The 26,458-nt window shown below is 46.2% G+C and overlaps 1 protein-coding gene across 2 annotated transcripts in view; it reads left to right on the plus strand.

Moving 5' to 3' along the window:
- The window catches only part of amon (prohormone processing protease amontillado), a 227,840-nt gene extending 201,752 nt beyond the window's left edge, over nt 1–26,088 (plus strand). For both annotated transcript variants that reach the window (XM_077637874.1, XM_077637873.1), the window contains exons 6-13: nt 2,648–2,724; nt 7,361–7,449; nt 8,138–8,313; nt 9,825–10,037; nt 13,314–13,414; nt 14,750–14,983; nt 15,727–15,891; nt 16,630–26,088. In XM_077637874.1, coding sequence (XP_077494000.1) covers nt 2,648–2,724; nt 7,361–7,449; nt 8,138–8,313; nt 9,825–10,037; nt 13,314–13,414; nt 14,750–14,983; nt 15,727–15,891; nt 16,630–16,966 — 1,392 coding nt within the window. In that variant the 3' untranslated portion in view covers nt 16,967–26,088. The remainder of the gene's footprint in view (nt 1–2,647; nt 2,725–7,360; nt 7,450–8,137; nt 8,314–9,824; nt 10,038–13,313; nt 13,415–14,749; nt 14,984–15,726; nt 15,892–16,629) is intronic.
- Nucleotides 26,089–26,458: the final 370 nt, after the last annotated feature.

The following is a 26,458-nucleotide window of genomic DNA, read 5'->3' on the forward strand; positions in this document are numbered from 1 at the left end:
CTCCCTTCGAAGCAAGTACTGCGGGAATAGCCCGTAAGAGGGACAGTTAACAGAGGGAACATTCGGGCCCCGCGAAACGCTCACAGGGCAATTAGGCACGGTGAGCGCTGTGCGGGTGCTACACGGCGGATGGCTTGTGTGGCCGCCGTTCTCGCCCCATTATTCGCGCAGCCGACTGTCTCTGTCCTGTCTCGCGACTGCTGTGATTAACGGGCCCGCACAAATCCGCTTTCGGATGAGGCACACGGCGCGTGACGTCAACAAGGAAAAAAAAACCCGAGAGAAAACATGCATGCAGTATTAGGCCTAGAAACTGGTCGGGCAAGTAGAAACTGCGCGGTAAGCCACGCCCTGAAAGCGTAGACGAGAGTGCTGCGAACACCGGCTACTGTTGCAGGGTCCCCGTGAGAGGGGAAGGCATACAAAGAGAGAGGGGTCGTTAGATAGGTGGCGCGCGCGGCGGATTTCTGGGCTTTCGTCGGGAAAAGTGGAAGGCCGGGATGGGAACCACTTAGGCTAATTGTGGACGCATGATTTGGGCTCCGGGATTAATAGCCGAGCATAATAATGATGCGGCCAGCTCGAACTGATTGCGCTTGCGGGCGGTGTGTGGTCGTCCGCCGCGGTTATTATTGAGCGCCCGATGAATGGATGGGCGGGGCGATCGTTCTTTGCATCTCGCGCAAAAAGAAAGATAATTAAGAATGGAAGACAAAACGCGCGGGTGTGTTTTTTTCTGGCTTTGCATGTTTGTAGGGCCCGGTAAATGCTGCCGGAGCGTGCGAAAAAAAGTAAAGAAAACTAGGTTATTCAGGCAAGCTCCGCCCCTCTACCCACATGAATCAGAAACATGTAGAACAGAGCTTATGCAACAAAAATAAACGGAGTTTTATTTTCGCTATCTAAGGGTGCATTTTTTTTTTCTAGAGTTGACGGTCAAAATAAGCTGCCATAATAAAGAAAGTAAAAGAGTGCAATGCATGTATTATTTTGAAAATTGCACACAAAAAGTAGCGAGTCTTGCGGGGCCTTGAAGAAAACAATGGGGATTACCCATCTGCATTCTAAGCAGGCAAATTAGCCTGTCAAACCACGCCGCCTACAAGCACGTGAAACAGGGCGTGAGTCTATTTTTACCATCCTGAACGCTGATGACCTTATCATCGAGACGAGTGTCCAAATAAAGTTCGGTAATAAGAAAGGACGAAATAGGACGTAAAACAGTGTAATGGGAATGAGGTCTTCATAAGGTCTAACGATGTCTGTCAAGGAAACATCGTTATGATAGAAACAACTTCCTGGAAATGCATCAGCGCTAATGCGTCAAACATGTCACGGCTACTAAATCTCGTCTGTCATTTTGTAGTGGTTACTATTTTTCCAGTGGTTTCATGCCTCATTTCAGAATCTGGATCAAATAGCCGAACACGTTTGTTAATTTGATTGTTTAAACCCTTTGCCATATACATAGATATTGTTATAACTAGTGTTAACTGCTAATTTTATTGCTTTGATTGTGGCGATCCAGCCTTGTTGTTTTTTTCGCATGAAATAGACTGCAAGGCAAACAGTTTCAGTGCTCCTAGCATCTTGACTTACGCAGGCACGTCACGAATATAGCGACAGCACTTTCCATTCACAAACGGCATTAAATACATCGACATCAGAATTAAGCGGCTCTTTACAGTAAATGCTAGTCGCAACCAAATCATGGTTATATTTGCTCTAAAAGGTTACAGGTTAACAAGCATTTAGGTAGTTACACACCAGATAAGTTATAAGATCGCAGTTACGGTATTCACGCGAAAATGGGGCACAAGAACACACGCTCATGCTTCGCTAAAAGTTAATGATTATTATTTCTTGTGTAACTCACTAAATTTATATCGCATTTTATATTTGTGATTCCCGTCATCTCTCTCGAACTTTGTTCTCCCTTATTCTTAGTGTTGTCACTGTATAAATAACTGTTGTGTGAGTATACGAGATCTGAAATACAATACACATAAGATGCCAAGGATGCCTTTTGTTGTTTGATCTGAATAGTGTTTAAACGTTTGATATTTGTCATCAAATATTTCGATGTAGGGATTGCCAGTCAGTCCTACAGGGTCATGAAACCGGACCTCATGTCTGCGAGGCCGTTAGTTGACCTTTTGTACGACCGTTACCTTCGGCGCTAAAGAAAAAGAAATCAATAACGACCTCCGCAACGACGTCTCTGTTTGCCTAGAAGAAAGAAGGCGCCACCAGAAACTGAAACGCAGTCCAAGCTTCCGATACCAGTCTCCAGCGAAGTCAACTGATCATCCGTCTAACCTATGCCTTGTATAAACGCGGAATGCTCGCCCAGTTCCATAGCGAGGGGGTGAATCACCTTGAGGTCATATTCCTGCCATTGATCCCAACCGACGACACATCGCTGTCGCTGGCGGTCACGTGTGAGGCATTCGAGTGAAGTTCGGACGGGTTTCGTGTCGTCTCGACGCGGGGGCAGAGTGCGTGGTCAGTGGACGCGTGTCTGACGCACGTGCATTATTCAGAAACGCGATCTTCTTTCGTCAACGACGCTGTCGATGATGCCCTCGCTGACCTGAGGGAGCGGTTTGGCGCTAACTGTGTCGCTTCGTGTTTCCTGTTTTCGCAGAATGCCAAGGCCAGTTACGACTTCAGTAGCAACGACCCCTTCCCTTATCCGAGGTACACGGACGATTGGTTCAACAGGTGAGAATTTCTGCGACCGCTGTGCATTAGCTATCGCGCCGCTCGCGTTTAGGCTGCAAGGGAAAAAAAAAAAACAATTATCGCAATGTGTTTCTACAGTCGAACCTCGTAATAGCGAAACGGTTTATAACGAAATAACGGATATATCGAAGAAATGACGATTCCCCTTGGAAGCTCGGTTAACACGGGCTATAACGAAGCTACGGCTATAACGAAGTAATCGCCGGGACTCTTCAGCTTTGTTATAACGGTGTTCAACTGTACTTTATTTGGCAAAAATACAAGTGCCACTGTCTTTTGGGGCGTAAGCTCTGTCTCACTGTCTTGTTCACAAAAAGAGGAAAAAATAAAAATAAGCAAAGATTAACTAATAAGGCAAGAGACAGTGTCAACGTTTCCGACTTGGTCACTAAGGCCAAATGTCTTAAAACGAATTTAAAAGTATTTTTGGCCAGCGGAGACCGCTTTCACTCGAGTATTTTGGATGTAATATTGTCAATATCACGACGTATTCATTTCCGTTACCAAACGACCGGTCCTAGCCGCCGGTAATGTCTGCTCAAAAAGCGCGCGTTGTATACGCATTATTTGGCATACGCTGCATAAACTGGATGTACAATCCATGCTAGTGAATGCCTCGTGCCTAAATTACTCTGATTGCGCTGTTGAGTAATCTCATAGTTTCAAACTGGCTTTACATCTTCTGACAATGGTTCGCTTTGTGTCTTTTTCATTGTAATATCTTTTATTTCATCTTTTTTCTGTTGTTTTTAGAGAAAAGAGCGTTTGTCGGACCGCTAAGCGCAACTTTCTCACGTTCCTTCTAATATCGTTCCGCACAAAATTCCCACTTTGAAAGTTTGGAAGTTTGTTTATTTAGCATAAAAGAAAAAATCAAACGCAAAACTTCAGGGACTAAACAAAAATAGTTTAAGGGTCTCAACCAGTGTAAGCTAAAACAATTCATGTCGGCATATCGAAGGAGCGGGAATCTGCTGCTGACAACTTTGGCTACCGTCTGCATAAAATAGTTCGTTTAGTCATGTTGCCTCAGTCTAATCGTCGTCGCTTCGCGCGCTATAAGGACACTAAGCGCTGTGTATTCATTTGAACAGTATTTTTTTCATATTATTTATGTCACGAAGTAACTTTTTTCTCCGCTTTGACAACAGGCAAACTGAAGTTCACTGAGAAAAAAAAGACAGCTTGAGTCACGTCTGTTCCTAAGCTGCACCTAAGCCAGCCAACATTTTTCACTTCTGCGTACACTGAAACAGGCGACGTTCCCCGGGTACTTTAACCTCAAGAGAAGTAGTAACGTATGATGTAGTGCCCTTCTAAAGGCCTAGCTGCGCAGAACACGCAGTTTGGCAACGTGGCGAGGTTTCGACACGTCCTCGAAATCTTCAGACAGGAACGAACGGGAGACGACAAAAAGAGTAATAATAAAAAAAAGCGATCCCTGTAGCCCCTCTCTCAAACCGCGCACATTTAGACCGAGCCTCGCAGCTGCCTTGGATCGCTGAAGGCAGCGGCGCAGAATCGTTGCTGATGCTGCCGCCGCTCGGCGGACCCTCCGCTAAGGCCTGAGCGTATAGACCGTTGCAACGCTTGCAGACACGGGCGCTGCGAACGGCGTGTGTGTGTATAATGTAGCCGCGGCGGGCACGGCATTCCCAGGCATGCTCACTCAAGCCTACCCTTCCTTCTTTTTGCTTCTTTCTTTCTTTCTTTAGTCTGCACGTGCCGCCTACATTAACCCGCTTTCTCTTTTGTTTGTTCAAGGAGCAGGAAAGTTTGATCTAGCCGCGCAGACGGCGGGGCGGCTCTGAAGAAGCTGGCAGCGATCGCGCCGAGAACGCATTGCTCTCACACGGGGGGGGGGGGGGGGGGGGGGGGGGGGGAAGCAAGCTGGTGTCTTCCTACAAGGAAACAATGCTCGTGCCTGTTTGGTTGGCTGCGCCTCTTCCTTATTTTCTGTCCGTACCTCCTTCTCCGACGTCATCATCTGTTCCTTATTTTATTTCACCCTTTTCGTTGAGCCTCTTCATTCTTTTTCTCCATTCTGTTTCTTTATTTCTTTTTTTTCCATCTGCTTGGTTTGTCTCGTTTTTGTTATATCGTGTTCATCCATCTTTGTTTCCTTCGTTCGTTCCTTCTTTGTCTTTGTCATCTGTCCTGCGTTTCTCTTTTGCTTGCTTTCTTTCTTCGTTCTATCCCTTGCTATCGCTCTCGCAAATGGTACGCGTTTGGACACGGAAGCCGGTCGGGACCTAATGGTCTTCGGCGACCAACGGAAAACGCTTTCTTTCTATCTCTTCATCTTTTCTTTACCTGTTTTTCCTTTCTTTTCTTTCTTTCCCTCGTTCTGCCCCGCGTGTTTCGCGTTCGTGCCGTCGAGAACTAGGCTAACAGCTCGGCTGCCGCCGTTGCTCCGTTCCCGGCCGCGACCTGTAGGCCGGCCGGCCGGGCATGCAGGCTGGCTCGTTGCACGCGCCTGATACACCCTGTAGCGACCGATCGTACCGCTTGCAGCGCTGGCAGTTCAGATCAGCTGACGCGCCTGTCCCGGACGTGGAGCATGTTTTATCCCTTCTCTTTATTTCTATCTTCCGGGGGGTGTATTGAGTCTCCGGAGGACCTATGGGCCAGAAGCAATGACGATATATTTTCGGGGCAACATGGACCTGACGGCTTTCTATTTATCTTACGTGAAAAGCCATTAATCAGGGCGTATTTTGCTCGCAGCTATATATAGAACTGTTCCCGGCAGCTTTTCTTTCTTTCTTTCTTTCTTTCTTTCTTTCTTTCAATCTATATTTCTTGATTTCTTTCTTGATTTCTTTCCTTCTTCTTTCCTTTCTTCCTTACTTTCTTTATTCCTTTCTTTCCTTCTTTCTTTCCTTCTTTCTGTCTTTCTTTCTTCCTTTCCTTCTTTCTTTCTTTCCTTCGTTTTTTTTTTCTTAGTAGAAGTAAATATTAAGGGATGATTCGGCGCTTGAGTGAATGCATGTGTTGCTTCGCAGCGAGAACATCTTTCATCTATTTCTCTGTACAGCCTCGTTTTCTTTTCCGTTCTTTCTTTACCTTGGCTTTAATCGGACTATCTGCGTGTCGCTCATATTCTGATTATATAGGATCTCCTGGCGCAACGGGCCCGTAGTTATTGTGCCACGCGCGATTTGGAAGGTGTTCCGATTTTATTCGTGTCAGACTAACGCCACTTTATCGCAGCGGATGTGTTCCTTACGTTGAATTACAATGAACTCAATAAGGATGTCAATGATAAACGACGCTTGGTTCAAGGCTAGGATTGTGAATGATCTCTGTCTTGTACACTAAAGATGGGTTGGGAAAAAACACTCGCTGATAACAGAAGAACCTTTTCAGAGGAGCTTTCTGCAAGGTCGCCGGTTACAAAAATTGCACAGTCTGCACCTAGGTAATGATTTTTTTTTCTTTCACAAATTAACTAAGCTGAATTATTGCTTTTGATACAGTACCCTTAGTAATATGGCCCTTAGGAACAATAAACGAAACCCGACAATGCGATTGAGTTGCGTCAGGCATAGCACATCTCGTTCTGAGTTAAAGTGTGCGGGGAAATTTTTTCAGCTCTGTGTAAACTAGAATTGAGCAAAGTCAGTTAGTTGTGTCACTCGCGTGTATCTGTTGTGTATATTTTTCTATCTTGCCAAAGAATTTGCTTCACAGTGATACAGCCTGGTTAACAAATGCCACGCGCTTCTTATTCTCGTTTCAATCGTCATCGATAGTAGGCAGACTGTATGCACTGCACACTGCTGAATTCGCTACACTCTAAACACAAATACGCCTATAGCGGAGTAAAAAGAGAGTATGCTGTCTTTTAGTGAACTCCCTTTCGAGTGTGCCAGAGACCAGCTTACTCCCATTTTTTTTATCTACATGTACAATAAAGGAGAGCATGGTGCTGAATAGCGGCTCCGGCTACTCCTTTTCACTAATTCATAGCAACCACTTGTACCGACGATGTACAGTTCAACATAACACCAACAATGCAGAACATATAATACAAAGTACAAGCGTCAGGAGAAGTAGAATTAATGAGTGAACAAAAACGCTTTGAATGTTAAGATAACAGTACACAATATAAAAGTGATAAGAATAAGCAAGGGCAGAAGAGCAAAAAATAATCCTGTTTGCAGCACAGACAGCAAAAGTAAATAACAACGCTATTGAAGCACTCACTCACAAAATCTGAAAAAAAAAAGTTTGTTTGCAGCAAATAACAAAGATATTGAAGCACTTGCACACAGATCGGTAAGAGCTGTAGCATTGACTCCAATTCTACTAAGCTAGTATTTTCCAAAGATGCCGCTGTCCTCAAGGAATGCTATCAAAGCCACAAGTGCTCTCCTTTCCAGTTCACGTGTCGGCCACGGGCCTAAGAGCTTTTGTAGAATTAAGGGTCTTTTGACTCCTTTCTGTTTAGAGTGCGGGGGAGACGCCAGTGCTCGGGAGATCAAAGTCAATTCGACTCTGGCACTTTTGCTTGTCTTGCCCTTAAGCAATCCTTGCTAAAGAAAATCCTGCTAGGGTCAGTCGTACTAACATTCTTTCTGTTCTCGTTTTCTTCTTGCAAATTTCTCCGCAGTCATGGCACCCGATGCGCTGGTGAAGTCTCCGCCAAGAGGGACAATGGAGTGTGCGGTGTGGGCGTTGCCTACGATTCGAAGGTGGCAGGTGAGAAAAGGAGTCTCGAATCCAACTTGCCATCGCGAACTGCTTCTTCCATGAGTGCCCCTCAACTTCGAGGGCCCCCTCCAGAGACAGGCGAGAGGTGGGAATGGGTTGCTGGGAAATTACGGAACGATAAACGCTAACCATTTCAGACGGCCATCCAGAAATGAAACGCACGCGAATGCAATCGCAAATCGATGGGTGCCGCTCAAGTGCTCCTTCGAGCCTCCAGCTTCGCACCGAAATTCTAGTCCTCTTTAGGCCTTTTATTTTTTTTTTCTTGGACATTCTTTGATTACGTGCTGAAGTAAAGGAGAACTATCGATTTTTGCGCCATACGCGTTTTTCAGGCGACCACGCCGAGCTGAGCGGCTTTTAGGAGGGAAGTTAGGCCTGAGCGCAAGGGTCTGTGTGTGTTTGTGCGTTCATAGGGTAGTTCCTGCATTAGATTGATTGCACTGCTTCGATTATATGAATTTATAGTCGTTAGCACGCAAATAAGAGTCGACATTAATACGAGTGCTTTGAACCTGTTGCTTTTATAGTTTTTCTTGAAATGGCGAAAATACGTGAGGCGCGGCATAAAAATATTACAACGAGTCATTGAATGAACGAAACGTAGAAGTTCAGTACTGGTGGTGATGATGATGATGATGATGATGATGATGATGGAGACCACACTCGTGCGCAGGCATCCGCATGCTGGACCAGCCGTACATGACGGACCTGATCGAGGCCAACTCGATGGGCCACGAGCCGAACCTGATCGACATCTACAGCGCCTCCTGGGGCCCCACCGACGACGGCAAGACCGTGGACGGGCCCCGCAACGCCACCATGCGGGCCATCGTCCGAGGAGTGAACGAGGTGCGCTCTTGCACGTCACGCATGCGACGTTTGCTCCATAGACACACTGATGCTCTTAAACGTTGGAGGAGGAGGAGGAGGAGGAGGAGGAGGAGGAGGAGGAGGAGGAGGAGGAGGAGGAGGAGGAGGAGGAAAGGCAGGGAGATTAACCGGAAGAATAATCGGTTTTGCTACCCTACACGGGGGCAAAGGGGTGAGGGGATAAAAAAAATGAAAGAAAAAGGAGAGTCACTATGAAAAGTCAGCATTCGTAAAAGTCACAGCCTGTCATGCAGGCGTAGTATTATACTGACCCTCAAGGTCGACCCCGACAGGATGAAAGCGCCGGAAATAAGAAAACAGGGTTGAGATTAATCATTAAGGGCTAATTATGTCTAAGCGGTGATAAAGGGCTGGAACGAGGAAATATGCTTGGGCGGAACAACTAGGGCAGAGAGCACATAGCTGATGGCCTGTTAAGGTAAAAGTGAGGATTATAATGGGAGTAAGAGTCACTAAGCTGTCGGCAGAGCTTTGTGTGGAGAGTTATGAGTAAGACTTAGTGGATAGTAGGCAGAGCTTTGGGTGGAGAGTTATGAGTAAGACTTAGTAGGTAGTCGGCAGAGCTTTGGGTGGAGAGTTATGAGTAAGGCTTAGTGGGTAGTCGGCAGAGCTTTGGGTGGAGAGTTATGAGTAAGGCTTAGTGGGTAGTCGGCAGAGCTTTGGGTGGAGAGTTATGAGTAAGGCTTAGTGGGTAGTCGGCAGAGCTTTGGGTGGAGAGTTATGAGTAAGGCTTAGTGGGTAGTCGGCAGAGCTTTGGGTGGAGAGTTATGAGTAAGGCTTAGTGGGTAGTCGGCAGAGCTTTGGGTGGAGAGTTATGAGTAAGGCTTAGTGGGTAGTCGGCAGAGCTTTGGGTGGAGAGTTATGAGTAAGGCTTAGTGGGTAGTCGGCAGAGCTTTGGGTGGAGAGTTATGAGTAAGGCTTAGTGGGTAGTCGGCAGAGCTTTGGGTGGAGAGTTATGAGTAAGGCTTAGTGGGTAGTCGGCAGAGCTTTGTGTGGAGAGTTATGAGTAAGGCTTAGTGGGTAGTCGGCAGAGCTTTGGGTGGAGAGTTATGAGTAAGGCTTAGTAGGTAGTCGGCAGAGCTTTGGGTGGAGGGTTATGAGTAAGACTTAGCAGGTAGTCGCCAGAGCTTTGGGTGGAGAGCTATGAGTAAGCCTTAGCAGGTAGTCCGCAGAGCTTTTGGTTGAGAGCTACCAAATTGGCAAATCTGCTGGGACATGGTGCCCACGGCTGTCGTAGACACGTTTAATAAACAATCATCGGGAAATGTTTACGTAATTAGACCTGAAATCTAATCAAATTTGCAATGTAGCTATTCAGGCACTTGATCTGTTGCAAACTTAGCTGATCTTACCGGATTGTTATTAGTTTTAACCTCGATCAAACTCCGCGAGAGCACCCTAGTCCTCAACCTCGGTGCTTCGACACGTCGGTCTGCTGAAAAGTGAGCCCGGCGTCTCCCCGTGAACAGGGCCGTCGTGGCCTGGGCAACATCTACGTGTGGGCGTCGGGCGACGGCGGCGAGGACGACGACTGCAACTGCGACGGCTACGCGGCCTCCATGTGGACCGTGTCCATCAACTCGGCCATCAACGACGGAGAGAACGCGCACTACGACGAGTCCTGCTCCTCCACGCTCGCTTCCACCTTCAGCAACGGCGCCAAGGACCCGCACACGGGAGTGGTCGGTATCGTTCTCTCTCTCTCTCTCTCTCTCTCTCTCTCTCTCTATATATATATATATATATATATATATATATATATATATATATATATATATATATATATATATATATATATATCCATCCATCCATCCATCCATCCATCTATCATCTACCTATCTATCTATCTATCTATCTATCTATCTATCTATCTCTCTCTCTCTCTCTCTTACTCTCTCTCTCTCTCAGTTTTGTGCCAACGCTTTCAGGTCTCTCTCAGGTCCGATCAGCTGACTAACAGAAAGGCATGCATACAAGTGTGATGATTATGACCACGGCGAAAACTGAAAATGAAAATTGGCTTTGGGGGAAAGGAAATTGCGCAGTATCTGTCTCACATCTCGGCGGACACCTGAACCGCGCCGTAAGGGAAGGGATAAAGGGGGCAATGAAAGAAGAAAGGAAGAAAGAGGTGCCGTAGTGGAGGGCTCCGGAATAATTTCGACCACCTGGAGGTCCTTTACCGTGCACTGACAGGTGGTCGAGGTTATTCTGGAGCCCTCCACTACGGCACCTCTTTCTTCCTTTCTTCTTTCACTCTCTTCTTTATCCATTCCATTACAGCGCGGTTCAGGTGCCCAACGATATATGAGAACCCGCCGCGGTGGCTCAGTGGTTAGGGCGCTCGACTACTGATCTGGAGTTCCCGGGTTCGAGCCCGACCGCGGCGGCTGCGTTTTTATGGAGGAAAAACGCTAAGGCGCCCGTGTGCTGTGCGATGTCAGTGCACGTTAAAGATCCCCAAGTGGTCTAAATTATTCCGGAGCACTCCACTACGGCACCTCTTTCATCCTTTCCTCCTTCACTCCCTCTATCCCTTCCCTTACGGCGCGGTTCAGGTGTCCAACGATATATGAGAACCCGCCGCGGTGGCTCAGTGGTAAGGGCGCTCGACTACTGATCCGGAGTTCCCGGGTTCGAACCCGACCGCGGCGGCTGCGTTTTTATGGAGGAAAAACGCTAAGGCGCCCGTGTGCTGTGCGATGTCAGTGCACGTTAAAGATACCCAGGTGGTCGAAATTATTCCGGAGCCTTCCACTACGGCACCTCCTTCTTCCCTTCTTCTTTCACTCCCTCCCTTGTCCCTTCCCTTACGGCGCGGTTCAGGTGTCCAACGATATATGAGACACTATATATGAGACACGTACTATATGAGACACGCACTATTGCACGTGCACAGCCCATGTCAACCTGACGATTACTTTAATTCGCACGTGATAGTGATATGCCGTAGTCAGAAAATGACGTCAAAAAATGTGCCACGACGTCGAGGTATACCAGTTGACTATAACTGCATGGTAGGCTGGCCTGATCTTCAGAGCTGTTCGGCGTTTTTTTTTGTCCGACTATCACATATATTTCATATTAAACAAAAATTGGTCTTTGGTGATATTTTATACCAACAAACTCCTTCGGGGATACTACAAGATACTTGTTTGCTATTCAGATTAGCTCCTGCATGTATGCTTCAGGGAAATGGAGGAAACACAAAGTGAACAAAGGAGGGGAGGAGCCTCAGGGAGCCTGCCGATGTTTCGGCAAGAGGACTTGTCTTCCGGGCCCAGAGGAAGACAAGTCCTCTTGTCGAAACGTTGGAAAGCTCCCTGAGGCTTTCCCTTCCCTTGTTCACTTTGTGTTTGCAACAAACCCATCTACCTTCCCTCTCTCTACCAGGAAAATGAAGGGTTACATATATACCGCCTGCGATTTGCAGACGCGAAGCCTTGGTCTCTCCACTTCCGATACAAGTCGCAAGAGCGTAGTTGCTGTGGCTTTCAGCTGCCAATTCCTGAGACCTGTTACCACCTTTTGTGTGAGGCTAAGTTCGATAGCGTGGCAAGATGTGTTCATGTGCACGTCGCGCGTTGAAGAGCTCCGATGGTGCAACTTAGTCCGAAATGCTTCTCTATTCAGCATGTTTTATACCTGAGAGGAAGTTTTTCTTTGCAAAGACATATCACATCTTATTTTCTTCCATTTTCCCAGGGTAATGATTTGGCATGTTTGTATAAAACCGTTCTATCCATCTGTTGGCCACCATATGCGGGCTTCATATACTATTATTGGGTACTGCCAAGTCACCGTCCAAAAGTTGTGAGGAACGTTGCATATGGTTCGGTGTCTGAAAGAGTGTTCATCATATTTTTATAGGCTGGCAAGGGGGTGGTCTACCATTTAGCGCAGCACACAGGCAAAAGTCTGATAGTGATGCTTTTATTGGCCGCTACCCCCTCATGAGTCACTCAGGAGGTGAACTGTAAATCATGATCAATGGGTTAGACAGGCAGAGCAGATGGATGGGTCTAAAAATTAACATGCAGAAAACCAAGGTAATGTTCAACAGCCTAGCAAGGAAACAACAGTTTACAATTTGCAGCGAGAGCCTAGAAATAGTGACGGAATACGTCTACTTAGGGCAGGTAGTGACAGCTGATCCGGATCATGACAGGGAGATAACTAGAAGGAGAAGAATGGGGTGGAGCGCATATGGCAAATTCTCGCAGATCATGAGTGGCAGTTTACCAATTTCCCTCAAGAGGAAAGTGTACAACAGCATAATCTTACCGGTACTCACCTACGGGGCAGAAACGTGGAGGCTAACGAAGAGTTCAGCTTAAGTTAAGGACAACGCAGCGAGCCATGGAAAGAAAAATGATAGGTGTAACGTTAAGAGATCGGAAGTGGGCAGAGTGGGTGAGGGAACAAACACGGGTTAATGACATCCTAGTCGAAATCAAGAGAAAGAAATGGGCTTGGGCAGGGCATGTAATGCGAAGTCAAGATAACCGCTGGTCCTTAAGGGTAGCGGAGTGGATTCCAAGAGAAAATAAGCGTAGTAGGGGGCGGCAGAAAGTTAGGTGGGCGGATGAGATTAAGAAGTTTGCAGGCAAAGGGTGGATGCAGCTGGCAAAGGATAGGGTTAATTCGAGAGACATGGGAGAGGCCTTTGCCCTGCAGTGGGTGTAGTAAGGCTGATGATGATGATGATGATGACCCCCTCATTGCTTGCTTACCACCGCTGAACACATCATATCTTTTCGAATAAAGAAAGCACTGCTGGCCGATCACGTATCACCATTATGTCCGCTTGCAATGCTTCGCTAATTACTTCGAGCGACAAGTGTGAACATTCAAAGCAATGCACCATAACTGAGGAGATCACTTTTTCGGCCTACATTTCTTTAGATAAGGGAATCGCGAACGCGGTCCTCCGTTAATGGATGCCGACCTGATCGCAGGCCACGACTGACCTGTACGGCAAATGCACCAAGACCCATTCGGGAACGTCGGCGGCAGCTCCCGAGGCAGCCGGGGTCTTTGCTCTCGCCCTGGAAGCAAAGTAAGATATCACCAATATTTCCCAGGCAGCACAGGTAATTGGCCCGATATTGGTCCTTTGTAGGACCAGCCCTTGCCAATATATTTTTAATATTGGGCCAATTACCTGGGCTGTTTGGGTTTTTTTCTTCTTTCGCCTCCTTCCAGCGCAATTACTTGTTTAACACCATGAGAACCGATGTGGCATGTCGGCGGATAGCCATCGGCCATTGGGAAGCTTAAAAGTAGCCGATCTTGGACAGCATTTTTGCGCATATAAATGGATTACTTTCCTGCGTTTTAAGAGATTTCTTTTTAATTTATTGTCACTAGGTGATTATTGTTAGTATACTGAACCCCATGAAATTATTTTTTCCTTGTATCTCTTGCTTAAACATTTACTATTTTTTTGCTGATGTAATTTTTATCATTGCTTTTTTTGTCTTCCTTCTTCGATTTTGTAGCACCCCTGCACACATTGTAAAATACTTTCTTTTCAAATATTTCTCACTGCGATAGTCAACTAAATCAACTTAGCATAGACTCACATCTTTAAGTCCCAGCTAAGCATTTCTAAAATATTGCGTTGTTTTACTGCCCATTCACAGTGATCATGACTGCGCAATGCTTAGTGTTTATTTTCCATTTCACGTTAGCATTTCTGGCACGTGCCTTGCGTTCTCTATGCTGCGTATTGATTATTGTGCGTTGTAGCTGTGTTTTGCTGTGCATTGTGTCGGCAGATCTAGTGCACATTCTTTCCCAAGGTTAAATGGAGAAGCCGCGCAGCAGCCTCCCCTTAAATGTCCACGCAGCTAAAAACAAATACCACGGCAGCACAGCTTATGAACCCAATATTGGGATTTACATTGGCAAATACCGGCCCTACGCAGGACCAGGGTGAAACCTTCAATTCCAATAATGGGCCAATATACTCTGTCTGGATTTGGTCCCCAGCTCGCTTGTTCTAGGCAGCTTTCCTTTATAAAAATGGTATATAGGCAGTATATACCTATTTTATGGACTATTGCCATCCTACAGATATTTCTTTCTGTCTATTGATAACCTATAAACTGTCTATATACAAAGTTTATTAAAAGTGCATGGCCATAAATCTATAGATTATCAATAGACGGTCTGTAGGATTTGTATTGACCATAGACTATTCTTTAGGATTTCTCTATAGAGAGTCTATAAACTTTATAGGCAGAAGTCTATGGACAGTCTATACAATGTCTAAAGAAATTTTTGTAATGGTTGGCAGGCACATTTTCAAGCATAACATTCTATATATGTGACCACAACATAAGTCTAGAGTCCTTAGAGACAGCAACAATGACGCATGACGTGTGCGCAGCCCCGAACTGACGTGGCGGGACATCCAGCACCTGACCGTGCTGACGTCCAAGCGCAACTCGTTGTACGACAGCAAGAACCGCTTCCACTGGAAGATGAACGGCGTGGGACTCGAGTTCAACCACCTGTTCGGCTTCGGCGTGCTGGACGCCGGCGCCATGGTGGCCCTGGCCAAGATCTGGAAGACGGTGCCTGCCCGCTTCCACTGTGAAGCCGGATCGTACGTCAAGAACAGGTGGGCACCTTTTTGCAGGGACAGAGGATAGCTTGAGCGAGTTGGTGGTCGGGATTCGTGGCAAGGTCTGCGAAAACAGAACCTTGAACAGAGAATATTTCGTTGTGTTCTAGCTACATCTTCGTCAGACCCCGCGCGAGTTACAATGCGCCTCTGTCTTTTACGGAGTTTTAGAATACGCATCCATTCTGCAGCCTAGAGTCATTGCAAGTGACGTAGTGACCTTTTCAGTAACTGTGCATAGAAATAAGGGTGCTGTGAGCTAAGTTCCATATTGATTGCTTTGTCTTATTCAGCGTTCGACTCCCAGCGGCAAGGTAACTCTCAGGTTTCTCACCATGAAATTAGGTTTGTAATTTTTATTTAAACGTTGTATATTATTCTACATATATATTTAATTAAATATGCGTCATAAGGCGTTGCGTGTTTGAGAAGACACTTAGACACGTAGCAAAAATCATGGAGAAAGATAATAGAGAAATATGCGTCGTGCCTACGGCTGCGAAATTTTCTTATTAGCTGTCCAAATCCTTGTATATGTTGATGAGAACACCCAGAACTTTTGAAATGTATTTTGCCTAGGTCTCAAGAAGATATATATTCTTCAGGAAACACAAATTCATCTTGTTCTAATCATCAACAGTGGTTCTCTAAAGTTTCTTGCCATGTTTTATTACGGTTTCAAGCGAGTGTAGTGCCAAATGCTCTAGTGATCAACGTGATACGCGTTTTCATATTCGCAGTGAGTTCCGTGCCAACGAGAGCCTGAAGATTTACTTGGACACGGACTCCTGCGCCGGCACAGACACCGAGGTAAACTACGTAGAGCACGTGCAGGCTGTCATCACACTCAACGCCACTCGCCGCGGAGACGTCAAGCTCTTCATGGTCTCTCCATCAGGAACGCGGTAAGATCCGCAAACCACGCAGAGTTATGCCCTTAGTTGGCTGTTATTTACTCAATTTAAACCTATAGCCAGCATTCCTGAAACGTTGGCGCACATAAAAGGAAACAGAGTGTCTCAAAGCTTACATACCCGTTATGTCCATGCCAGTGGTTTAATAATCACATTAACGTGTTATTATGGAACGTGGTGCCAGCGCAAGAGACAAGGACGAAGGGAGAATACAACACGAATGCCTGTTCGTGTTGTCACGAAATTTCAGTTGAAGTCCGGCGTTCGTGTTGTCTTCTCCCTTCGTCCTTGTCTCTTGGGCTGGTACCATGTTCCATAATATTGAAACAACCAACTAGACCAGTTGTCTACCCTTAGTCACATTAACGTAAGCTGGTTTTTACCAGTCGTGTGCCTCTGTGCGATAGCGCTTCTTACAAACAGTTTAGCAGTTCATGCACTAAAATTATAACTGTCCTAAATACAACGATCTTCCTGAGCGCGCAAAATTTAATTCATTCCGTTTATAGCTGCTTTCTCGGTCAGTGTTTTATGAAGATTCGTTTAGCGGCAGCAGTACTAAAGTAGGGCTGTTATGAAAGTTTCGTTGTGAGCTGTGGTAAGCAAAAGCCCAAGTGTGAAAGGTCTATCTGTTGTTTAATGGCTGCAACACCATTCGTTCCTTGACGCAACGTTTTAAACTAGTGCGCCGTCAAAACCATACACGCTGACACTTACATCCTTCCGCAGATCCATGATTCTGAGCCGGCGACCAAATGACGATGACAGCCACGACGGCTTCACAAAGTGGCCTTTTATGACCACGCACACATGGGGAGAAAACCCTCGAGGGAGGTGGACGCTAGAAGCCCACATCGACCGCGGCAGTGACACCAAGGACTCCAGGTCCGACGGCGAGGCCCGGGGCTTCCTGAAGGAGTGGACGCTCATGATCCACGGCACCCGGGACCCTCCCTACGTCGACCTGCCGGCGCACGACCACAACTCAAAACTGGCCATCGTCAAGAAGGCGCATGAATCGACGCGTCGGGGCGCAGCGGCCGCCCACAGAGGGTCCAGACCCTGAGGGAGGGCCTGGTCCCTCTGAGACCAAACCCGGATTACCTCCAACGTAAACCGCGACGACCGTGTATGACAAGACGCGTGGCACTACAACGGGCAAGGAACCGGAAAAACCACGGCTTACCGGGCGGGAGCCTCTACGGCTATGCCGGGGTAACAGAGCTCAAATTTGCTAGCCGCAGCCAGTCTATAAGCGCGCCGAAAGCTCGTGGTCACTCTTCGAATTTGAACTACCGAGACCCTTCCGGGCAGGCGACTTGTGCCCAGTCGTATCACGCCAGCAGGCAGTTGTGAAATACCCGGGATGCTTTCGACAATGAATCATTGCCTTGATAATCCGGCCCTGATATACGGCACACAAAAAAAAAAAGCTTCGAGCTATCATGCAAGCTCGGAACTTTCTACAAGTTTTCTGAACGTGCTCTCAAGGCGTATTTGACTACGACCTCATTCGTTTCCGGCTACGACATCGCGTCGAGTGTCGTTTCCTTCTGCACACCTGAAGCTCACGAGAACGTTTCAAGCACAGCTGTACGCCCATAATTGCTGGTCTAGAACTCTTGCGATGTTGTCCATTGTACCAGGCCAGTTTACAACGGGCACGCCGACGCATCGAGTTAGGAGCGGCTCGCTGCCACGGGCAAAGTTCGTATGGTCTGTGCTAATACGCTCATAACTGAACAATGCAATGACCTCGGCTGGCTTATCAGCAATCATAGCGGACTTAATGACTGGCGTCCGTGCAGTACCAAACTGTCCTATGGCACGAATCTAAAAGGCACGTCGCCCTGTAGCATGGACGGGGCTCAGAGGGGAACAATACTGCGCAGGTTATGGGTGATGCGGTACGGATGAAGCGAAATATGTCAGCAGCTGCTGGAATAGTAGTTTAGTGCAGAACACAGAACCTCGTGAGGTTTTCTGCTGCGAGTCATGCTGTAGCATCGCCGTGACTCTAAAATCTTGAGAAGGAAACGTCATGCTCGCTGGCTGAAGCACCGCTAATGTAGGCGGCCGTTGTGGCCAGTCTCAAAGTGGCCTGAAAAATTTTTATGGGCACCATACTCTCAGTGACCTTCTGTGCCCCGTCCATCCTGTTAATAGGCATACCTTGCCAACTGTGTGGTCCGCAGTTCCTCGCAATTCTGTCTAATGAAATCTTAAGTCTGACGAAAACTCGTCTGGTCCGGTAGGAGATTCATGTATAAAGAAAGGAACGCCGACCAAAGCTTGTTGTTAAAACGAAGACGTTTCCATATGGAAGGCTTCCATACGGAAGCCGAAACGTCTTCCTGTCTTTATACACGCAATTCTGGCAAGCGCTGTTGGGCTTTGCGGCCAGCGAATCTGAGCTCTGTGGCAGGGACATCGAAACCCTCTCTGTTTCTGCAAGCGGGCCATTCCCGTCACACGCTCGCGAGCGTAAACCCTCTGTTCTGTCTTCCCGAGAGTGCAGCACCCCATGTTCCGAGCGCTGTGCAGATCATTGGTATCCTGCTTTGCACACTGATCGATGGTCGGGAGCCAGGCGGCGAGTTGCTTGCGTTGTAAAAGCTTGGACTTGTTGAAGTGTCGTAGAGGGGACACGATCTGGATAGGAGCGGTTTCAAGTAGATATTGTGTTGTCATCGTTACGCTGTTTTGCGATACTCAGTCTGTTGTGAGGCCTATTCTTGTTATCATCGATGTGGCAAAACTGTTCTTTCTCTTGGCCTTCGGCAGTGCTGGCAGTAAAGTTGTACGAGCTTCAGCGGACATTAAACATGTCTAAAGCGGTGTGTGCAGAAAAATAACAGAGGGAAAACACAACACTGCAATCAATATTAGGGTTTCACAAGGCCTTGTCGCAAGTCACAGTTTAAGAATTAAAGTTCTGTACTTCGCTGAAGCGCCTTCAGGCGGCTCGAGGTTCTGCAATGTCTGCTGATGGTCGCATAGCTTTACTAGATTACGAATGCCTCTAGAAGGTATGCTAGTTAATTTGTAATGCCTCAATGCGTATTCAAAATGTCTTGTTTTACCTGGCCGCTTTGTATCCGCGGTCCTTAACATTTTATTTATTCCTGCTGTTTTTTTTCTCTGGGGCTCCTATTTTGACACCTAGAGCTGTTATCCTTCATCGTTCTTCGGGCTCCTAAAGAAAACACCCTGAAACTTGGAGTGCTGTGCTTTGTTGAGAAGACGCGACTGTATGTACCCCTCACCTTTGTGGCCAGATTCTTCGGGTCGGCCAATCCGTCACACGAACGCGCGGCTGTTCTTATTCTGTACGCCCCCATTCACTCGCTGTTACCGTTGTGTCTGACACACGTCTCGCAAAAAACGCGAGAGTGCGTTGTGCCTGAAAGCAAACTACTGTCAGGCCGGAAGTACCTCCGAAAGCATAAAGAACAAAATACATATATTTGCATCCACAAAAAAAGCAGCTGACATCTTCTTTGAAGTTCGTTTTCTTTTTTTGTCTGCCTTCGGGTTGTTCCGATGCACGACGATGCTTTGAGCGCGCTGATTCTTTTTCGGCTGTCTTCACACTTGGGGTGCCGCGCTATATTCTTATGTCATCGAAAGGTATGTGTTATAAACTATTAGCTTCATCAAAAAATGCATTCAAGGATAGACAAGTTTATGACGGAGGGTTCAGAGTTAAAATATGTTAATTAGCATATCGCGTCTTTGATGTCGACAAGATGATGGAGGCATACGATGACTACGCAGTGTGATGCATCGGAGGGTGAGACTGCGTTGTGCTTTCTTGACATTAAACCTTAAGTAAACTAACATATTAGATGCCGCACGACGAGCGAAATAGGAAATTCTTCGGATGCAGTTTTGAACTAAATGTAAGCCACTTTCGGTAATACTCTCCTGGTTCTATGTAAAATCCATCTAAACCAATCGCTACTATGAAGCAATGAACAGCATCTTCGCTGCTGTTCTTAGCTGTTCAGTGATGTTTGTAACAGTGCAAGAGAAAAGAGGGAGTATTTAACCATTCTGTTTTATTTTTATAACTTTCTACCTGGGATGGGACGGGGGAACTTATGAGGATTCAGAGGAAAAGGAGGAAATATTTGTAGTTTAAGTAAGGGAATGGAGTCGGATGGAGAGGGGGAGTCCCGATGGAGGTCAGAACTTTATTGCTGATATTTAGCTCGACCAAAAACCAGAAAAGAAGTTTGTGAAGCCCTGTTTAAGACACCTGCGGTTTTGTTTTTTGTTTTTTTTTTTCGAATACGTCACGTTCCCAAATTTGTTCCACGCAGGAAGACAGTGGGCGCTTGGGACGTCACCTGAAGGGAAGGATTAAAATTTATGCCACTATTAAATCATAATGGACTACAATTGTACAGAGTTTTGCTTAAAATTATTTTCTGCGACATGAAATTGAGCACCAGAATACTCCTTTTGAAGCCACAGCTTTGTCTCCGCTTTTTCTAAGGGTCTCGGGGGAGAATATAGTTATAGATTCTGCCCAGGCCGCTGAAAGGTTTGAATACGCTATGTAGTTTATCGTCCGCCAAAACCACGCTACTCAAGAACGACACAACTGCTGTTGCTTGCTACATGTCTAAAGCTAGAAGCACTGAGGAATGAAAGTAGTTTGTTCAAGACGGGCCAGAAATGCTCAAATGCCATGTTGAAGCTCAGAGATAGTTTTACCTCGTTCAGCAAAAAAAATAGTCATATCGCAAAGAAGTTCCGGAATTACATTTCGAAATAACGTGGCCAAGAGGGAAACAATCTGACGTATGCAGATATCTACCAGCTTAAAGATAAAACTGGTGGTTGTGTATCAGACAGGAATGGTGTTGACATTCTTTTATTCTAAAACCGGGGTAATGCGAGATTGCTGAAAGCAGGCAAATGAAATGGTGTCATTGTGAGCACATGTTAAATTACTACGCACAATAAAAACCATTTCGTTACTGGGCAACGATGTACACACTTCTTAGCAACGGTTCTTCAACAGCCCGGTGGAATCGTCGCATACTATTTTCCTTTTTACAACTTTAAATCTACCCGTAGCGTAGGCTTATCTCACTCGTGAACAAAATAATCTTCCCCATAAATATTACAACTTATATCACTGCTACCTCGTGCTGTTCTAAAATTTCATTCCTTCGTTTTCCACTTCCCCTTTTTCACCAGAAAACCTTCGAAAGACAGGAATCAAAACAACATGTCGGACACAAACGTTGGCTTGATCGTTTCACGTTTCAACAATTCCCTCGCCCGCATCTTCCACGAACCACGTCGTCTGCGTCTAAACTCGCACTAAAAAAAAGGCAAAGAGGGAAAGAAAAAAAGAAAAGCAAACAAAGAGAGTTGCGTGTCGTGGGCGTACGCTCGGCGTCATCTTTTGCAAACCAAACCGCACGCACGTGTGCGCATGCGCGAACCTTCAACGGTTGCTGTCTCGTAACTCGACACGCGTTCCATCGGCTGCATTTCGGCCGCCAGTGAACGGCCAAAGCGTGTAATCATGAAATGCAATGTCTCTCCCGTTACAGAAACTCCACGGTCGCGGCAACGCTTTTTGTTTTTGCCGGCCTTTGTTTTGTTTTTTCTTTCTTGCGTTAAGTATTAGTGCGAGCCGCATTCCACAAAGAATACCGGCGTAGACAAAACTAACGAGAGTGAAGGCAGAGGCCGGGAGCAGATGCCTCCGCTGCATCATAAAAACCGTGCAGGGCTAGTAAAACTAGGCCCGGCATCATCCAATCAACGGCCAAGTTCGCAAAGGCACCGATTAATCAGCAAGCCTCGCCCCCTTCAAACGGGTTCTAGAACGCGGCCTCCGATTGACTGACTCGGGCCTTATACCTTCCGTCAGTACTGCACCGTTTTACGGAGACGCAGCATCGGGGTAACGACGGGCGTCGCTAGACTGACCGGTCGACTTCCCACGCTCGGTTTGCATGCATTTCTCTGTCCGCTCGTATCATTTTTCCCCCGCCGTGTATTATAATACCGCGTGCTTCGCATTGACGCCTGCAATTTTACACGACACTTCCGAGCTTCCCACGTGTACGACGTCGTGTCGCTGTGACGCTTACTGCGAGCGCGGCGGCAATGCGACAAAAACCCCGCCGCCGCATGAGCTTTTTGCACGACCGCTTTATATTGCCTTATGCGCCGGCGCCCCCACTTCGGGCGCTTGAAGAGCTCCCCCCCGCTAGGGTACTTATACTCCGACTAAACTATGGGCACATTGTTAAACGAATAAAGTGCAAAGGCAGAAGCAGAAAACGTCTCGCGCTTGCAGTGTAATGTAATGTGAAGGCACCCTAACAGTTCCATCTATGGGCGTTTGAAAATTGGTTTTGGGGGAAAGGAAATGGCGCAGTATTTGTCTCACAGATCAGCGGACACCCGAACCGCGCCACAAGGGAAGCTATAAAGGAGGGACTCAGAGAAGAAATGAAGAACGAGGTGCCATAGTTGAGGGCGCCTGGTCGTTTATAGAACTGTATTTCGTTTTCTCTTTTTTGTAAATATAAATTTTTGGAATTCAATGTCCTCTCGCAAAGGTTATTGCTGACCCGCTAAATTACTAATGTTTATTAGTAATTTGTTTCGACATTCTGTGAGGTCAGAAAGATACAGCTTGGCAATGTGTTCAACGGAGTCTGTTATAGCTCTGGCTTCAGCTCGAATCCGACAAGACAGGTCTATTGCACGTCACTCGTAACCAGCACACAACTATATAAACGCAGGCGTGGAGCAGTGTAAAGTAATTTGCGGTGTTACCTTCGCCGAAAACGACGACGAGGCCTCAGGGCAGCAATATTCAAGAATGTCTGCCAACTAACAACAGTCTTAGATGTCATTATGGGACCCATAAGGCACGATAGAAGTCATTATGCGTGTTTGCACTTCTCAGTTATAAAACTAGAAACAGTAAACGAGCGGTAACGATTAGGCCAGCACTCCAGCGTATTCAAACTTGCAGGCAGAATGTCAGGGTAAATATAAAACCGCGAATAATCGTTTGTCTGTTCATATCTGGGTCGAAGCAGGGGGCTCTTTTTGGCGCCCAAAGTGGGAACACGTCACGTGATCGCACGCTATCTCATACGTCAGCTTCTCTCCCCCGGCTTTTCGCTACAAAGATGGCGCTCGCTGCGCGCTGCTTTCTTCCTTCGATGTCACGTAGATTGCAATGTGTAGTGATGAGTGGACCAAGCGCGAGCCTTCACCGCTAGTCAGGTTAACGCTAGTCAAGAGTAGTAATCGTTAGCTCGCAGCAGACGCCAGGCTGCTGCCGACATTTATGTTTGTCGTAGTACAGCTTCTTGTTCGAGCCCTTCGTGAGTGAAACGACGGCCCGCAGAGCTTCTCTGAAAAGTATGCGAAAAGAAAAAAAATGCGTTCTGCAAATGTGATTTCAGACTGACTGACAGGACAGAAAAGTGAGAAATATATATTTATGTCCCTCCACCCTATAACGTGTCCTCCTTACCTATATTGGAAAAAGCCACCCTTACAAAAACGGTCTATAGACTTTCTATACACTTCTTATAGACTTTATTTCCTTCCCATAGATGTTTCCTTTTGTCTATTGATAGTAAATCGACAAAAGTCTACCTAAAGGTGTATGACCGTAAGACTATAGATTGTCTATAGACTGTCTATACGATATACATTTTCTATAGACAAGTCGGTTGGTTTTGTCTGTAGAAAATCTATATATTTTATTGACAAAAGTCTATCGAGAGCCTATAGACCGCATGAAGAAATTTTTGTAAGGGCAGATCATATCTCCTTCCCAGGCCCAGATTGCAACCACATCCTGTTAGCACTGTAGCTTTCCTAAAATAAAACAAAAGAAATCAAAAAAATCCTGACACCCACTTATTTCGTGTATAAGACCATGTCATCGACTTACTCCTCACGGCTGTTTTTTTTTTTCTGTCACCCGGACGCTGTACTATAACGCTATATGGAGCACGAACTCTAGAGTAGTCTTGATCCCTGTATGTGTTGGACTTCGGCTGTACAAAGACCGTCTTCTTCGGCTTCGGTGTTTCCAATGTGTTGAACCCCACCGCGGTCCCTAGAAATGTCTCTCACTTGCTCGCCAGCGAGCTAGCAATCTTCCTCTTCTACTTCAGACTTGTGGCTTACTGTGCTTACTCTGCCTTTTTTATCGAAAGGATGCGCGGAATGTGTTTATCAAATACCTAATCCAAGTGTTCGGATTTGCAGGTACTCACTATAGCAACACACATCCGACTGACAACTCTCTTATGTTCGCCGCAGTTAACTACTGAAGATGCAGATATGTGTGATGGGCGATGCATTAAACTATATTTGTTAGTGTAATAAGCCTTGTGCTCAAATAAATTATGAAATGTTAATAACCTGTGAAAGTTTTACAGAAGCGGTAATTCCATTAGGAAGTAGTGTTCTTTTGATGTTTCCGACCGTGTTTTGCAATATATTACAGCTTTCCTTTTTTCTTGGTACGAAAAAATCTGCGATATTTTCCGCTGAGGCGAACGCTGATATGCATATATTCACTGTTTATACTCCGCACTTTGTACATGTAGACACTTGGCTGTTGATACTTCGTAAACAAAAACGCAGTGGGGCTAAGGTAAATATTTGGTCGCACCAAACTGCTCTTGACTAACTAACACTTCTCTGCTCATGCTATTTTAAGATTCCTTGACGAAAACCTGCCACCGGACATGATTTGTCTATGGCTTGCCTTTTATTGGCCTTGCGCAGTTTGTCCTCTCAGAGCTCGAGTTACTGGCCTATGAAATGATTGTTCTTCCTTTAGCTGGTATCTTAAAGCAAAGCTTGAAGGAGTTATGTATATTTTTCAGCTACGTTTGACCTTTTAGACGACACAAAAATCGTTGCATATGGTGAATTATAAAGTCGAAATTTTCTTCAGTAACAAAAACATACGTATGGCATGTCATGCGTCGGGTTTACATCTCCCTGAAGGTTACCGTAAAGACCGTGCTCCAAAATTTCCAGAAAATCGTAATCGTCCCGCTGGAGTTGTACGAAAAACAAAGATACCGTCTAACCTATCATACAAATAAAATTAAATTCATTTAGCATGGCATTATCTTTACTTAGCGATCTTGGCTCTTGACTCGGTGGTAAACCCTGCAACATTAGAATTACTAATTTCTCCTTCACCCCTGCGGTCATTAAAATACGCGCACGTAATTCCCCGTTTTTAATGTATTATATCGGTTCTTCACACCACTCCTTCATATTACAGGCAAACTAGCCTCTGGTGTATGCCTCTAAAGATCGAGCCTTAATAGGAGCATATCTTTTTTCGCAAGAGCAGACTGATGCGAGCGGTCTTGCTTTATCAAGTCACCCAGATTTACGAGTTCGATATAGAGATACACACGATTTGCAAGCAGTCAACCTGCGAGACTGCCTGTACTGTATGGTATCAAAACCTAGCCATAGCGTTCTGGAGTCTAGAACTTGTACCAGCTACTCAGGTGTCAAATTCCCAATCGTGGTCCCTCTGATAACCTAATCTCGAATTTCTGGCGCTCGCCAACCGAAATATAAGACATCCAAGGCGTTCTCCAAAACTAGAACCCCTTTTTTTTTTGCAAGTGAATGGCTTTGTGGAGTTGGTGCTTGGTTAGCTGACTCTAGTTCCATTTTCCGTAACGCTTGGGGTTCTAGTAAGACTGAGTACTTTTGCACAACGGCTGTGCCGACGAAAATTCAGCACAGATCGAAACTCCCTTGGACGTCCTGTGGACGTTCAGGATGTCTGCAGGACGTCCAAGAAAGGTTCAGTGCCCATTGGGATGCGAGCTCTCCAGCTTGGTGTGAATGAATGTCTCTTTTTTTTTCCCACGAACGAACCCGATCGAACACGACGGCGAAATTTCGCTTTGTCTCCGCTGCCCCTAGTTTGACGTCTTGCGGCGAACCTTTGGAAGCAAAGTTCGTGAATATAAAACTCCGGGAGCAGAGCCCCCTGTGTAAGTTTAAACTATGTTGGAAGAGTCTCTATACACGAAACACGAGAAACAGAGTTTTAAAAAAATGAAGAACACACGTGTCACGCGTTATCATGCTGTTGTAAGATATATTGTTGGCCTGTATAATAAATTCTATTGTACCTCTGTGCGCTTACTACATTCGTGTCAGTGCCGTTGCGCGAGCAGGCGACCGGCATCCTATAGGACCACGTGGCTACGGTCGTCGAGATGTGTCCGCCGGGTTTCACTTTTTTAGAGCGAGAGCTGTACTCCTCGGGGTACAACTTCCGATTTCGATGTGGATGAGACAATGACCTTGAATGCCTCACAAGGTAAGCCGAACTTAACTGCATGGTAGTAGGCCCAAGCTATGATAGTATGACCACGCGATCATACGACCATTGGGTACCTGATCTCGACCTTTGACCTTGACATCTGATTTGAGACAGTGGACACATCGGCAATGACCTTGAATGCCTCACAAGTTCAAACTTAATTTAACTGCTTGGTGGTATGAC

The sequence above is a fragment of the Amblyomma americanum genome, chromosome 9, assembly GCF_052857255.1.
Source record: "Amblyomma americanum isolate KBUSLIRL-KWMA chromosome 9, ASM5285725v1, whole genome shotgun sequence".
Lineage (NCBI taxonomy): Eukaryota > Metazoa > Arthropoda > Arachnida > Ixodida > Ixodidae > Amblyomma > Amblyomma americanum.